At 40.2% G+C, this 14,692-nt stretch overlaps 6 protein-coding genes across 6 annotated transcripts; 2 read left to right on the forward strand and 4 right to left on the reverse strand.

Moving 5' to 3' along the window:
* Nucleotides 1–106: 106 nt before the first annotated feature.
* On the reverse strand, nucleotides 107–1,299 carry LOC100637167 (ATP synthase F(0) complex subunit B1, mitochondrial-like). Its single transcript, XM_003387068.3, has 7 exons — nucleotides 1,225–1,299; nucleotides 1,092–1,175; nucleotides 936–1,045; nucleotides 794–886; nucleotides 621–746; nucleotides 303–482; nucleotides 107–254 (listed from the first exon to the last, which is right to left on the reverse strand). Exons 1-7 carry the CDS (start codon nucleotides 1,271–1,273, stop codon nucleotides 198–200), a joined length of 699 nt encoding a protein of 232 aa, XP_003387116.1. The 5' UTR covers nucleotides 1,274–1,299; the 3' UTR covers nucleotides 107–197.
* A 62-nt stretch (nucleotides 1,300–1,361) lies between these two features.
* On the reverse strand, nucleotides 1,362–9,214 carry LOC109582609 (uncharacterized). Its single transcript, XM_019997435.1, has 10 exons — nucleotides 9,145–9,214; nucleotides 8,872–8,985; nucleotides 8,703–8,809; nucleotides 8,554–8,660; nucleotides 8,204–8,276; nucleotides 7,763–7,933; nucleotides 7,545–7,643; nucleotides 7,441–7,493; nucleotides 4,881–7,130; nucleotides 1,362–4,609 (listed from the first exon to the last, which is right to left on the reverse strand). The coding sequence occupies exons 1-10, from the start codon at nucleotides 9,177–9,179 to the stop codon at nucleotides 1,442–1,444; spliced, it is 6,177 nt and encodes a 2,058-aa protein (XP_019852994.1). The 5' UTR covers nucleotides 9,180–9,214; the 3' UTR covers nucleotides 1,362–1,441.
* A 22-nt stretch (nucleotides 9,215–9,236) lies between these two features.
* Nucleotides 9,237–10,389, forward strand: LOC100640327 (renalase-like). Its single transcript, XM_003387091.3, has one exon. The coding sequence runs from the start codon at nucleotides 9,264–9,266 to the stop codon at nucleotides 10,338–10,340; it is 1,077 nt and encodes a 358-aa protein (XP_003387139.1). The 5' UTR covers nucleotides 9,237–9,263; the 3' UTR covers nucleotides 10,341–10,389.
* LOC100640454 (peptidyl-tRNA hydrolase 2, mitochondrial-like) lies at nucleotides 10,298–11,793 on the reverse strand. Its single transcript, XM_003387092.2, has 6 exons — nucleotides 11,626–11,793; nucleotides 11,479–11,583; nucleotides 11,375–11,428; nucleotides 11,264–11,331; nucleotides 10,455–10,567; nucleotides 10,298–10,401 (listed from the first exon to the last, which is right to left on the reverse strand). The coding sequence occupies exons 1-6, from the start codon at nucleotides 11,749–11,751 to the stop codon at nucleotides 10,352–10,354; spliced, it is 516 nt and encodes a 171-aa protein (XP_003387140.2). The 5' UTR covers nucleotides 11,752–11,793; the 3' UTR covers nucleotides 10,298–10,351.
* On the forward strand, nucleotides 11,794–12,795 carry LOC100640582 (uncharacterized). The gene is made up of 3 exons (XM_003387093.2): nucleotides 11,794–12,018; nucleotides 12,082–12,248; nucleotides 12,469–12,795. Exons 1-3 carry the CDS (start codon nucleotides 11,831–11,833, stop codon nucleotides 12,768–12,770), a joined length of 657 nt encoding a protein of 218 aa, XP_003387141.1. The 5' UTR covers nucleotides 11,794–11,830; the 3' UTR covers nucleotides 12,771–12,795.
* LOC105312984 (proline-rich protein HaeIII subfamily 1-like) lies at nucleotides 12,707–14,686 on the reverse strand. Its single transcript, XM_011406062.2, has 4 exons — nucleotides 14,631–14,686; nucleotides 14,437–14,570; nucleotides 14,119–14,368; nucleotides 12,707–13,714 (listed from the first exon to the last, which is right to left on the reverse strand). The coding sequence occupies exons 2-4, from the start codon at nucleotides 14,480–14,482 to the stop codon at nucleotides 12,970–12,972; spliced, it is 1,041 nt and encodes a 346-aa protein (XP_011404364.1). The 5' UTR covers nucleotides 14,483–14,570; nucleotides 14,631–14,686; the 3' UTR covers nucleotides 12,707–12,969.
* Between the last annotated feature and the right edge of the window lie 6 nt (nucleotides 14,687–14,692).

Consider the following 14,692-nt stretch of genomic DNA (forward strand, 5'->3'; position numbering starts at 1 on the left):
GCAATAGTTTGTTTTTATTTCTTTTGCAGGTCTATACCTATTTTCATCAGATCTATAGCTATGCTATAGCCCTGGAAAAAAGGCACCCCACGGTGACACAATTGTCTTCTCTTGTAACATTATTTTTAAACAATAATTCAAAGGTCTACTATTGATATCCACATAAATACTAAAACTGTTCCTTAATCCTATTCAAACTAAGCAGCAGCTGTGAGCTTCTTTAGAGAGCCAATACACTGAGCAATATTATCATCCTATCATAAAAACAACTAAAATAATTACTGATCTTCTCTCTCCCTCACTTGTTTGCTAGTAAGAGACTTATATACATTCTCCTGTAGCCATGATACAAGGTGCTTCTTCTCATATTCTTTCTCAAGGTTTTCAAGTTGGAGCTGATACTCCAGACGCCTCATCACCTCCTTCCTAATATCTGACAGCTGGACCCTGTATATCTCCTCCCTCTTCATCAGTGCCTCTTCCTAAACAAATAATAATAAAAATAGTAATGTTAATAACAATAATAAAACTAATTAATAATATATTTTACATGAACGTTGCTTGCTAAAATTGCACTCAAAACCAAATATTAATAATTATTAATGTTATATTCTCCTTACTCTTAATATCTCATAGAGGTCATCACGAATAGACAGTTCCTTCTCGACATTTTTAGCAAATGCTATCTCATCAGTCAACTGAGTGATGGTAGCATTCTTAGCCGCATTCATCTCATCCAGAATACCCTAAACAACAACAACAATAATACAACAAACAACTTGTTTATCATTACCTGTGCTCTGTTGTCAAAGAACTCCCTCAGTTGTCCACCAACTCTTCTCATTAAAAGAAAAATGACACCGAAAACACTGATTCCTACTAGCGTCTAAAAACAGAGGTGGGTGTGGTCTCGGTTAATTAATTATTAATAATACCTCAGCGTGAAATACTAATATTTCTTTAGAATACAAAGTAGCTACTAAACCAATGCCGACTATGTGCTTTCCAGTTTCTCCTGTCTTCTCCTTCAATAGGCTTGTGATACCTTTTATTATAATAATAATAACACAAGTCTTTCTTGCTACACTGACCAGGGAATGAAGAAGGTTGAGGTTGTAGCTCGTTTTTCACTTGGCTCGTAGTATTAACAGGTCGTAGAGCACAGACAGAGCCATCTAAAAGTATAAGAGAGGCTTTAAGTACATTATGAACATTTAGTCTTACGCCAGGGCCTCATATAGCGACTGGAGGAGAGGAGTCCTCTGACCGCCATTTTGTTTTGCAAATGATCACGTGACAAACAAATCAAACCACGCCTACCCAATGAATAATTAATTAGATCACTAAATTAATTAGACTAATTATGATAATTTCTGCATAAAATCATAGTAAATGAAAAAATCAAAATAATTATTATTAATAATATCCAGTCTTAAGGATCTTATTTATACCACGGTGGGTGAAAGTGAGGTGGTGAGCGAAAACCACCTCTGTGATCACTAAAGTCCCTATAGACTGAAGGAGGGCTGGGATAAGGAAGGCCTCTATAGTGGTGATGATATCGATGAGGATAAATATGGAGTCTCTGAGGTGAACCATGTCTCCTGGGGTGAGGAGGAGGAGGAAAGAACAGATGCTGGTGTGGATAGAATGAATAGTTGTGATGATGACTTGGAGGGCCAAGCCATAAAGAAGGGACTAAAGATGATGAAACTGGTTTATGATTGCGAGGACCGGAAGGAATGAGAGGAGGAGCAGAGTAAGAAATACTAGCGCTTGACTCATTTGACCAGTTGGTAGTCAATGGTTGCTGCTGGTGTTGCATTGAGCCTAAGAGACTGTAGCTAACTGGAGTTGCAAGTAATGGCTCCTTTGCAGCAATGGCTACTCCTGATTCACATACTTTAGTGTCATTAGCAAGTGTGGAGTCCTCACTACTTGAAATAGGGACACTCTTAGCAGCTGTTGGCTCTACTTGATCACCTGAAGCTACTTCAACTCCAGCATCAGGTATTGAATTTGAATGATCACTAACTGATTTTTGATGATCACTAGCTGATTTTTGATGATCGCTAGCTGATTCTTGATGATCGCTAGCTGATTCTTGATGATCACTAGCTGATTCTTGATGATCACTAGCTGATTCTTGATGATCACTAGCTGATTCTTGATGATCACTAACTGATTTTTGATGATCACTAACTGATTTTTGATTATCACTAGCTGATTTTTGATGATCACTAGCTGACTTTTGATGATCACTAACTGATTTTTGATGATCACTAAATGATTTTTGATGATCACTAGCTGATTGTGGATGATTATTAGCTGATTGTGGATGATTATTAGGATTATCATTAGATGATTTTGGTTGATTATGAGCTGATTTCGGATTATCATTCGCCAATTTTTGATACTTATTTTTTGGATGATAATTAACTGATTGTGGACTTTTACGAGTTGATTCTGCTAATTTAGAATGCCTGACCTCTGGTTCATTGGCACTAGCTATTTCTTTATTTTCTGGTGATTTGGTGTTGCTTCTACTGCGCTTGGTACCAAGAGATATCTTCATTTGTTCCTCCTGACAATAATTTGACTTACATCCAGGACAGTACTTACTATTTGAAGGAGTGGTTTTAGTTTTACTTCTAGTCATTCTAGTGAAAGCTGCTGCACGTTGCATGGCCATTTCTTCCTGCCTTTCTTCTATAAACCTCTTTAATCTACTTATCAGTTTACAGACCCTCCAGTTTCGCTGTATAACTGAAGCAGCTTTCCTCATGGCCAGGAACTGTCTCCTAACAGCTTTAGCTTCCTTATAACTTATAAAATATTTTTCAATTGTTCTCACAGCATCACGGACTCTCCTAGTGACATACCTTATACCAATATCAGCAGAAGACTCCGTTGATGAAGCTTGCTTCCCTTGCTTTACTGTGTAAGGCAAGTCAAATTTTTCCGGTGAAGGCTCTTTTGACTTTCTCCTAATATTGCTTTGTAAAGACTTTGGAGTATTCACCAACACTTTGCCTTGAGGTGGAACCATGACAGTTAGAGTAGGTAGAGCATATATTCCTGAGTTTGAAGCCATCACATTTAAAGACAGCACACAAGTGGGAGGAGTGCTGTATGAAGTACTGGTAATGTGAGGCGATGATAGCTGTGTCGTGACAACTGATATATGATCATGATCAATAGGTACTGTAAAAGTACCTGAGGATGTTGTAAAACTGTAAAACTTTGGCAAAGAGGAGACAGTATACGGTGTGACATCAGAAAGAGATGAACGACAAAGACTAACACTAAGAGGAATGGAGGAACTAGTGACATTAGAAGTAACATCTACTGGAGACATAGCAGGAACAGCTAGTGGACTAGAGCTGGTACTACTGTCTACTGTAAAAGGAGCAGGAGGTCTAACAGGTAAAGAAGGGCTAATGGGATTAGTGTTTGCTGGTGCTGAATAAACAGGTGATATACTAGCTGATACAAAGGAGCTGATGCTACTGTTTGGTATAGGAGGTACACTAGTTGTAACAGGAAAAGAAGAACTGATGGTGTTAGTACATTTTACTGAAGGAGTGGCTGTGATTAACGGAGAGACAGTAGAAGAGATACTTGAGGTGGTAACGCTAGATACTACAGTCTCTACTGGCTCGGTTTTCAAAGTAACTGCCGCCATAGTAACTGTCGCCATAGCATCAGTGTCCATAGCAACAGGGGGTGAGGTGCAGCGAGCGGGAGAGTTGCTCTCTGAAGCAGTCAGTGTACCATCACTTAAAACTGCTAGCTCCATGCTGTCGTTTATTCTAAGTTCCCTCCGACTAATGAATCCTCTAAAAGCCGACTGTATAGTGACAGCAGATTTATTGACCAACTTAGTATATTTCAAACGAGAGAGGTAACGCCTAACAGAGCGTTGTAACACTATCACAGCTGCAAGAACCCTCCTCTTGGCTTTAATGTACTTCCTGTACAATAATTGAAATGAGGTAAATCCTCTTACTGCTCTCCTGAAAGCTCTTCTAGCCCTATGTCCTCTATAAAGAGACTGGACTGATCTGATACCAGCTAGAGCTCTCCTGTACCACCTCCTAATGATTACCATGCGTACAAACGACTGAAGCTTAACTACATTGGACCGTAACTTAAGGTAAGAGGATCTACCCAAGTACATTCTAAGATTAGCCTGAAGTATGACGACACTTGTACGCATTCTAGTGTACTTTGAGCGAGCAATGTACCCACGGGCGTATCTCTGTATGGTGAGGACTGCGTTACATACCCTCTTTCTATACCTCCTTATAAGGAATCCTCTTGAGACTGATTGTAACAAGACTATTGAAGGGAACGCTGGGGCTGGTATACTGAATAAATTATTAATAATATCCCTACTGGTGGCAGCTGATGGAGGAACAGGCTCCTCCTCCTCCTCCTCCTCTTCTTCTGAAGTATAATCACAGCGAAGCTTCTCAGAGTGGCTGGACACATCAGTGAAATGACCGTCAGAAGTGACAGGAGACGTAATGAGAGGAGACTGACAGTAACAATCGTTTTCTTCAACAATTTCGCCATCTTCAATCTCAGGAGAAAGTGGGAATGCTTCCTAAATTAGTAATAATAATAATAAATGTTAATAATACACGGAAGTGGTAAGCTCAATTCTCATTTAAAACTAGTTCAAATTGCAATGCAACGTCACCTGGTAAAGTCCCTAGGTCAGTGAGTGTATGCTTTAGTGACTTGATAGTCTTTTGAGTCTTCAAGTGACGTTGAATTACAGTTGGAACTGGTTTTAAATCTCTTATTATAATTCAATAATAATAATAACACAAACACAAATAATAATCAATAAATAAAGATTGCTAAATGTTTACCATGTGGTCATTAATAGAGTTTCTATTGTTCTGAGTACGAAGGACTGAATGGTATCCTATCGGAGACTGAATGGATGGACAAGGGGGCGGGGGAAAAGTGAGTGGAGCCGCAGCATATTGAACTTGATGAGAAGGAGCATACACAGAAGAATGAAGGGGCGGAGCATGAAGAACATGAGCAGGAGGGGGCAGAGCAGAGAGAAGAGGAGCAGAAGGGGATGGGGCATAAACAGAATGGGGCGGAGCATAAATAGGAGGCGGAGCATGAACAGGAGGCTGATCATGAATAAATGGAGTAGAAAGAAGTGAAGGAGTAGGAAGAGGTAGAAAAAGAGATGGGTCAGAATGAGGAGCAGTTGGAGGAGGACCAGGGGGAGGGGGAGGAGGAGGGGATGAAGGAGGAGGAGGACCAGGAGGAGGAGGGGGAGGACCAGGAGGAGGAGGGGATGAAGGAGGTAGAGGAGGTAGTACTTCACCAATTGAAGGAGAAACACTTTTGGATCTTAAAATATGAACACGAACTCTTTCCAATATATTGCCATACATGTTATTAATTAAAGTGGGCGGAGCTGAGGAACTCTTGATCCTTAACGAGCTATCAGACACAGAAATATCATTGAGAGGAGACAAAGGAGTAATTACCTCATCAGTGCCTTCCTCCTCCTCTAGTACCATTGGCGTTGGTCCCATTAAATTATCATTGACGCTTGATACTGAGTTTAATTCAGGACCAACACAATCCTTGGTCTCTCCCTGATCAGTGATATCTTGATGATCAGTGATTCCTTGATCATCACTGATCTCTACATGATCAGTGATATCTACATGATTACTGATTCCTTGATCATCAGTGATATCTACGTGATCACTGGTTTCTTTATGATCAATCATCTCCACATGATTCTTAACATCAACTGCAACACATTCCTCTTGTGAAGATTCAACAATGACATCACATGATGTATTGATGACATCACATGATGTATTGATGACATCACCTGATGAATTGATGACATCATCTGATGTATTGATGACATCATCATGATCCTCTCCGCTCCAGATCCCCTCACTGATATGTGAACAACCTGATAGGGGTGACTCATTCCTATTGACATTAGGAGGACAATGTGAATCAATACACTCCTCCAGTATCTTGTAATGTTCTTCAATCAGTGAGTCTTCAATCTCACTGGAGAAGAGAGCGTTCAGCTCTGCTACACTGTCATGAATACAAGTGTGGTGAGTTTGGCTACTGCTATTGAATACTCTTGTTTTCGCTGTCTGTGTCCCTATGGAGTAGTTAAAATAAGACGTGTCTACTTGAATTCTTTTTGATTTGAGTGATACAGTGTTACTAGTTTGACATTGCTTGTCTTTAGAGGGAGCGGCTCCTCCTCCTCCTCCGGTTGGTACCTCAGAGTGCCTGTCTCTGACGGGCGGGCTAGGGGAACGGCTCCTGGAATAGGAATGACTTCTGGAACGAGAATGAGTCCTATGAGAACGAGTCCTCGAATTGGAACGAGGAGGACTCCAAGAAGTGGAACGAGAGTGGCTCCTGGAATGGGAACGAGAACGGGTCCTACGAGAACGGGTTCGGGAATTACTAGAGGAGGGGCTCCGGGAACGAGACCGGCTCCGATAATAATGACGGGACCTTTTCCTCCTGTTGTTCTCTCTGATGAAATCTTCAGCTTGAAGAATGGAGGACAACTGTTGGAACTGCCCCGGTTGAAGAGGGGCATTAATTGGAGCTATGGGCGTGTTAATTGGAGGGCGTGGAATATAAGAGTGCATATGAGAGGAGAGCAAGTGATTAGGTGTCCCCATATAAGGAAGTGTGGGCGGATAATGAGTCCTTGATAATGAATAATAATTACTTAACACGTTCTGAGGAGGGAGGGCCCCACCCACAACAACAGGCTGGCAATAAGGAACCTGCTGCTGTTGTGTTAACGAAGGACTGGCACTTATTTGATTAGAGGTCGGCGGTTGAGGTGATTCAGAAACTGTCGGCTTTGATTTACGATCTCTATATTCTTCTATGCTCACACGCTTCTTTTCAAAAGTTGAAGTGACAGTCTCTTCTTCTCCTTTCTCCTCCTCTTCCTGTCTCTTGTCTTGTAGCTGCTCCTCCTCCTCTTGAAGTCCTTTCAATAACTGATCAGCATCACAGGAAAGAACATCTACTTCTCCCTCCTCGTTATCCTGTGTTACTATGGTTACCTCACTAAATATATCCGATGAAATATCCTAAAAGCAATAATAATAACAACAGTAATGTAATGATAATGATAGTTATTATAGAGATAGAAATAAGAAAATGTTGACCTAAAGCTCATTATTATAAGATACCAAAAGCTGATAAATGGGATATCAATTTAGACCAAAAGTGAGAGAGGAAAGTCCCTTTTATAAAAGCAATCAAATTTGGAATGCTACAAGCATTCTAGGCATTGTTACTGGACAAGTGGTTAGGTTGGTTTCTGTCCACTCGTGTTCAATAATAATGATCAATAGCACAGTGACATATTAATAATAATAATAATAATTAATAATTTACTTGAGTTATTGTAGTGATCTCAACTCTATACTCTACAATGCCACAATCTCTAGCTATTAATGAATAAATTAATGAATCAATTAATAAATCAATGAATAAATTACCATAGTGAGGCTCTGGCACAGTCATTCTTATTACACTGCTAGAAACATCAGAAGATCTCTTGGTAACAGAACCCACTTCATCATTAGGACCTATTAGCTCTAGAAAAATAACAACAACAAAAGTAACAACAACAAAACAACAACAAAACAACAACAACAAAACAACAACAAAACAACAACAATAATATAATACTCAATACTGATACTTTATAGCTAACCATTAAATGTGACAGCTTGAGACGGGACTGTTTCTATTTCTAAAGAACAGGTACCAGATCCTGAATTTTGGGAACCAGATCCTAAAGACTGGGAGTGGTAAGATGATCCACCTTCCTCCAATAAGACAAACAAAGCATGAAGACCAATGGAGTACTCCTCACTAGTCAGACCTTAAGGGACAAAGAACATATGTCAGGGAGAGTGTTGTTATGCTAGTGATGTTATCATCATGACTAGAATAGGATAGGAGGGGTAGTGCAAGGGCCATTGTTAATATAGAAATAAACACTAGGAGGCCAGTCTAACTAAAAATGGGAAACTTAAGAAGTCCTAGGGCTAAATATGAGGAGGGACCAAAGGAGATTTCAGGAGACTTAGACAAAATGTGGAAAACCAAAAGTCTCCTAAACTCCCTCTAGATCTATCATTATGTTTGTTACCCAGTTCATGTGTCAGAGATGAAGTTGGTATAATGAAGACTTTTACGTTATCAGTAGGAGTGGCTGTAGCAACCTAGAGAGAGAGAGGGGGGAGAGAGAGAGGGGGGAGAGAGAGAGGGGGAGAGAGAGGGGGGGGAGAGAGAGGGGGAGAGAGAGAGGGAGGAGAGAGAGAGGGGGAGAGAGAGAGGGGGGAGAGAGAGAGGGGGAGAGAGAGACAGAGAGAGAGGGGGGGGAGAGAGACAGAGAGAGAGAGGGGGGGGAGAGAGACAGAGAGAGGGGGGGGGGAGAGAGACAGAGAGAAAAAGAAAGGGAAAAGTGCTGTACATTGTACTATTAAAATGGCGTCTTACCCATTTCATTTTCCTCAAACTATCAAAAACATTTTTAAATTTGTTTTGAGAAGATATGCCGCTAGCTCTCAACTCCAAGTACACTATCAGCTGCCCATTGTGTACCACTATTAATTAATTAATTAGCCACACCCTCTAATTAATAATACCTTTCGATTGGCGACTCAGCATAGGCAGTAAAGGAAATATCTTTGAACTGATTTTTTTCTTCATTTCTAAAAAGCTAATCCTCTTTTTGATATTCAAATTGAAATCACTAAAGTAATAATAATAATAATAATAATAATAATAATAATGATATCACATGTAATAACATACATGTTAAATGGAATCTGCTCATTTGAGTAGCTGATCAGTTCAACATCACATATTTCTGTTCTTTTATTCAAAAGTTTAATAGTTTTCACCGCCAATCCTTCAGCCATAACTGGTCTAGTAATTAATAAAAAATAATTAAATTAATTAGAGATACATAAACTTGTAATAATTGAAAGACTATGGCTAGGTTTGTATAGCAACATTTAGCTCCATTTCAAGCAGCTAGACTCAAGGGGATAAAGAGAGAGCAAGAAAGAGCTAGGGTTAACTTACCTCGCCTCTTCACGTTGCTCTGTTAGCTGAAGCATTGAATCTGAGTGGGCGTGGTCAATAAAGAAAGGCGTGGCTAATTAGTTGCAAGTGCTTGGGGCGGGGCTCGTTATTAAAACAAAATGGCGGCGAGCAGCAAGCGAGTTATGATAATTGGAGCAGGAGCTACTGGAGCACTGAGCAGCTCATTCCTAATGGACTCCAGCCCTAACCTAATACTCAACATGTGGGAGAAGGGGAGAGGAGGAGGAGGGAGAATGAGCACTCACAGAACAGGAATAGACTCTTCAGTACAAGCTCATGTGGATATGGGGGCCCAATACATCACTAGGTATAATTCATCACGTGACAACAAGTCCATGGAAAACATTAAAAATAAATTATTTGGAGAATTATTAAGAACCGAGACACTCATTCCATTTCAAGGGATTATAGAGGGGAGCCCTCAATCAGCCACGCCCACTGCCACACCTACCGTGCATTATGTATCGGCAAATGGTATCAATGGAGTACCAAAGTATTTCCTGGAGAGGTCAAAGGTCAATGTTAAGTATCGGACTCAATTGGAATCAGTTGAGATCAAAGATGAGTCTATCGTCTTAACGTCAAGTGATGGATTGGTTGAGGAGGCGGAGTCTTTAATTTTAACCCTTCCTGTCCCTCAGTGCCTCTCGCTGAAAGGGAACCTGTTCAAGGATACGCCTCAAGATGTACTCGATAATTTAAGAGGTGTGGCCTATTCCTCTCGCTATGCCCTAGGGCTATTCTTTACCGAACCTGTTCCTAAAACAAGTTGGACAGGAAAGTATTACGATGACTCCATAGTCCGGTACATGTGCTGGGACAGTAACAAGTATTCATTAAAGGACGATAATGAAGTCTCGAGTTTATTGGTACACAGTTCAGTTCCTTTTGGTCTAAAGGAACTTGAAACGGACAAAGACAGGGTCAAAGAGGTATTGCTAGGAGCTGTGAAGGAACTGTTGCCTGACCTACCCCCACCAGTACACAGTTATATCATCAGATGGAGATATTCTCAGGTTTTTAAAGGATACGTTGGATCACCTGGCTATGCTGTGTTGTCCAGTAAACCTCTGGTTGTTATTACTGGGGACGCCTTCACTCATTCAAATCTTGAAGGATGTATTGAAGCAGCTGCAATGACGACCGATTATATATTAGAAAATATTCATAATTAATTTATTCATTATTATAATAATTTAAAATGTCCTGTTAGTTTATCTACAATATCTGAGGGACCTATAATTATTATTAATGATTAATTAATAATAAATTAAGTTAATTAAACTAACCAGGTCCAACACACAGGACAGTTTCTGATCCAGGAGCAATTTGAGTTCTACCAGCATCACGGACTAAATAGGTGTTAATGCCACACCCACTGGCTTCATGTATCACATCAATACTGAGGGAAAGAGGAATATTTATACACACACACATTGATGTATTTATGCTAAGTAGCAAGTTTGAGCTGATTCTGACTTCAATTTTTCAAGTTACGGCCAATTTAAAAAATGCCAAAATTCTGAAAAATACCCAAGGCTGTAGCCCATGGTTTTTTCCAAAAAATGGCTCCGAAATCACCCCAAATTTTTATTACATTTTCTGATACATATTGATGTCCTTATGCTGTGTAGAAAGTTTGAGCCGATTCCGACTTCAATTTTTCAAGTTACGGCCATTTTAAGAAAACGTCAAAAATCTAAAAAATACCCAAGGCTATAGCCCATGGTTTTTTCCAAAAAATGGCTCCGAAATCACCCCAAATTTTTATTACATTTTCTGATACATATTGATGTCCTTATGCTGTGTAGAAAGTTTGAGCCGATTCCGACTTCAATTTTTCAAGTTACGGCCATTTTAAGAAAACGTCAAAAATTTGAAAAATACCCAAGGCTATAGCCCATGGTTTCTTCCAAAAAATGGCTCCAAAATCACCCCAAATTTTTATTACATTTTCTGATACATATTGATGTCCTTATGCTTTTTAGCAAGTTTGAGCTGATTCAGACTTCAATTTTTCAAGTTACGGCCATTTTAAGAAAACACTCAAAATCTAAACAATACCCTGTACTATTATAGTCCATGGTATTATCCTTACAATGAATCTCTGTCAGGAACTTTAACTACAACTTTCATATGACCAGCTCTCTCCCAACGCCTTAATAACTAAATAAAAATAAATAAATGATTTTTGATTAATTAATCATACCTCCATATTACTTCGCATTATTTGCTTGTACCCTCCCACTGCAGCATGCCCCACCTACCAATTAATTAACTAATAATAATAACTATTATTATTATTATTCTTACTTGAGCTGCCATTTTTCCTTTCCCCATTTTCAAATCGTTTCTAACTAATAATACCATTTTATATTGTCCTTTGACATAATCAAGAATACTAAAATCAGAGTCACCCTGCAGTGGTGGGCATTAATTAGAATAACTACATATAATTACTTGCAGACTCCTCAGCAGTTTGGCTGGTTGGTTTCTTTTGCTGATTATAAATCCTATCACTAATCCTAGCCCTATACCTCCTGCAACAGCTCCTGCTACATGATACCCAGAGTACTCCATTTTCATTAATAGCCACACCTTCTTACCCACGTGTTTTCACGTGTGCAGTTGGTGGAAACAGCCCCGCCCATAAAAGATCCTGATAATGGCAACAGCTCAGCAGGATAAGAGTTTGAAGGGAAAGGACTGGATAAGAGAGTCCTACATTGAGCAGCAGACTGGAGTATGGCCTAAGGACGGGAAGCATATATTAGCTCAGTATGATGATGAAGACATCATTGTATACCAGGCTTACTCTAGAGGCATTGGGTCATATGCCATCGAACACCAAAAGTAGGGTCAAAAGCAGGGCTGATAATAGTAATTGTGAGTATTAAATACTTGTATTTGGAACAGGTTTGGTGGTCCTCTCTTCTCCTACAGTCGTATGTCATGGATAAAGACTAACTTCCTGTGGATGATGTACAGGAGCGGTTGGGGATCAAAAGAGAACCAGGAGATGGTCCTAGCAGTCAGGATCTCTAGAAATGGATTTGATACAATACTATCGCATGCACTTACTGGTAATGGCGAATTGAAATTATTATGAGCATGTAGATCTCTTTATGCATGATTGTAGCATTACCTAGCAAGCAGGTGTAGTACAATTGCAAGTTAAAAGCTTTTACTGGTATATTGTCTCCTGCTACAATTTATTTTAGAATTGAAAGCACTGAAAGTTTGGAAGACACGACAAATAAACAAATAAATAACACCAAATGAATATTTATTATTTAACGATAGGTCATGATGAGAAGTTGCTAGGGAAAGGCCAGTCACCAGTGAGACTCCAGTGGGATCCTGATCATCATCCTGATGGATCGGCCCTGAGCAGAAGAGCCATCCAACTAGGATTAAGAAATGATATACTAGCACGATATGGTGATGAATGGACCACTGATATCACTGATATCAGTGATTTTGTTCATGATCAGTATCAAGCCAATGTGATATCTCGTCAATGGGATAAACTACTGGTTCCAAGAGAAAGAGTTTACCATGTTACTAACGAAGAGATAGCAAAACAAATTAAACTAATAGATTAATTATAATAATTATTTAAATAAGTAATACAACAATAACATGACAAGAATAATAATAGTAGTAGTAATAACAATAAAACGTGTTGTGCATTTTCACAAGGAGTGAGACAGATAGTTGTGCATTTTAACAAGGAGTGAGACAGATAATACAAGATATAAGACACACAATGTCATAGTTATTATCATCAATATGCACGGCTCATTAGCGATAGATTATTCTCTGCTGTGGAGCAGCTGCCAAGTTAACAACAGTGACATTAACTGATGATTGCTGTTGAACTACAGCTGAGTGAGGCCGCTGAGGTGGGCGGGGCTGAGGACCTGGTACATAAGGCCTGGACTGATAGGGAGCAGGTGGTGGACAGCTTCTCTGCATGGGCGGAGTCAAAGATGGTGGCCTGACTTGAGGAGGCTGCATGTACTGCTGCCTCTGAGGAGGAGGAGGGTACTGGTGCCTCTGTGGAGGGGGAGGGTACTGCTGCTGAGGAGGACGATAAGGACCGTTATAAGGACCTGGAGGAGGAGCAGTATGAGTATAATTAGGAGGATATTGGGGGTGTGGCATGGGAGGAGCCTGGGGCATAGGAGGAGCCTGGGGCATTGGAGGAGCCTGGGACATTGGAGGTCCCTGGGATAATGAACGACCCAATGGCATAGGAGGGGCCTGGGGCATAGGAGGACCTTGATGAGACAATGGACGACCCATTGGCATTGGGGGAGCCTGGGGCATGGGCGGAGCTTGTGGCATGGGAGGTCCCTGGGGCATTGGTTGAGGCATAGGGGGTCCCTGGGGCTCATGTATCGTAGGAGGGGCCACTGCTGTATAAGGAGGAGGGGCAGTGTTATCAGTGGGAGGAGCCAAGTCTGTATTCTTAAGATAGGTTGGGTCAGGATACTTCTGTGGCTCACTGCCATCTTTAACCTTCGACAGTGCACCAATCCATTCTCTACACAAATAAACAAACAAATAAATAACAAATGCAATTAATACGTCAATATAGAAATAGGGAAATAACACTTGCATAAGGCTGCCAGCAACATTAAAAGATGATGTTATGAACATCCTGTCTCATGATTCAAAGGTTACATTCCATTCTACACGTAAGGACATTATTATCATTATTATTATGACATTCATTCTCATTAACAATGAATCAGTCCAACTCTCCTACACTAAATGGCATTCATATACCATGTACATGTGTATTGAATATCAACCAGGTTCCGATTGGTTAATAACAGTTGTGATACAATAACTACCCTGTACTGTACCAGTAATAATGGTCTGACGTAGGTTACGCTAGTGTATTCCCATATTGCAACAGTTATACTGTAAACAGTAATTAATTACCTGCACTCGTGTTGAGTGTCACAAACAAATGTATAATTCCTGTCCTGTGTTACGATCACCAATGATCGATCCATTGATGAAGGATCAGGTAGCTTGTCTCCAATCCCTGCTTCATAAGTACACACACGCTCCATGTTAATAATATCAACGCGTCCTTTCTCAGCCTTGCACTGTGAGTCGGGATAATAATACAGGAACCCGTTAGGCTTTAGCATGAAATATCTCCTCTTCCATGATTTGACGTTGCCACCTAAAACAAGATACAAGACCGTAAAAGACTGTATTTAGCACCAGCCTGGAAGCACAGACGATACTTACCACACTTCTTTGCGTATCCAGCTTTAACATAATCACCAGTTGACATCTTTAGCTTGTGAAAATAAAGTAAAATGTGCTTTGTCGCTCTATCTTTGGCCGGTCGTCTTGAACAGTCGGTATTTAGTATACCACGCCTATACAGGTAATAGGATTATTATGCGTGGGAGTACAAATCTTCGGCAAGGCAGCCTCACCTCTTTGCGGACTCTATTGCGCATGCGCAGTGAGAAATAAATCCACGGAAAGTATTCAGTCA

Source organism: Amphimedon queenslandica, unplaced genomic scaffold, assembly GCF_000090795.2.
Source record: "Amphimedon queenslandica unplaced genomic scaffold, v1.1 AMPQUscaffold_13372, whole genome shotgun sequence".
Lineage (NCBI taxonomy): Eukaryota > Metazoa > Porifera > Demospongiae > Haplosclerida > Niphatidae > Amphimedon > Amphimedon queenslandica.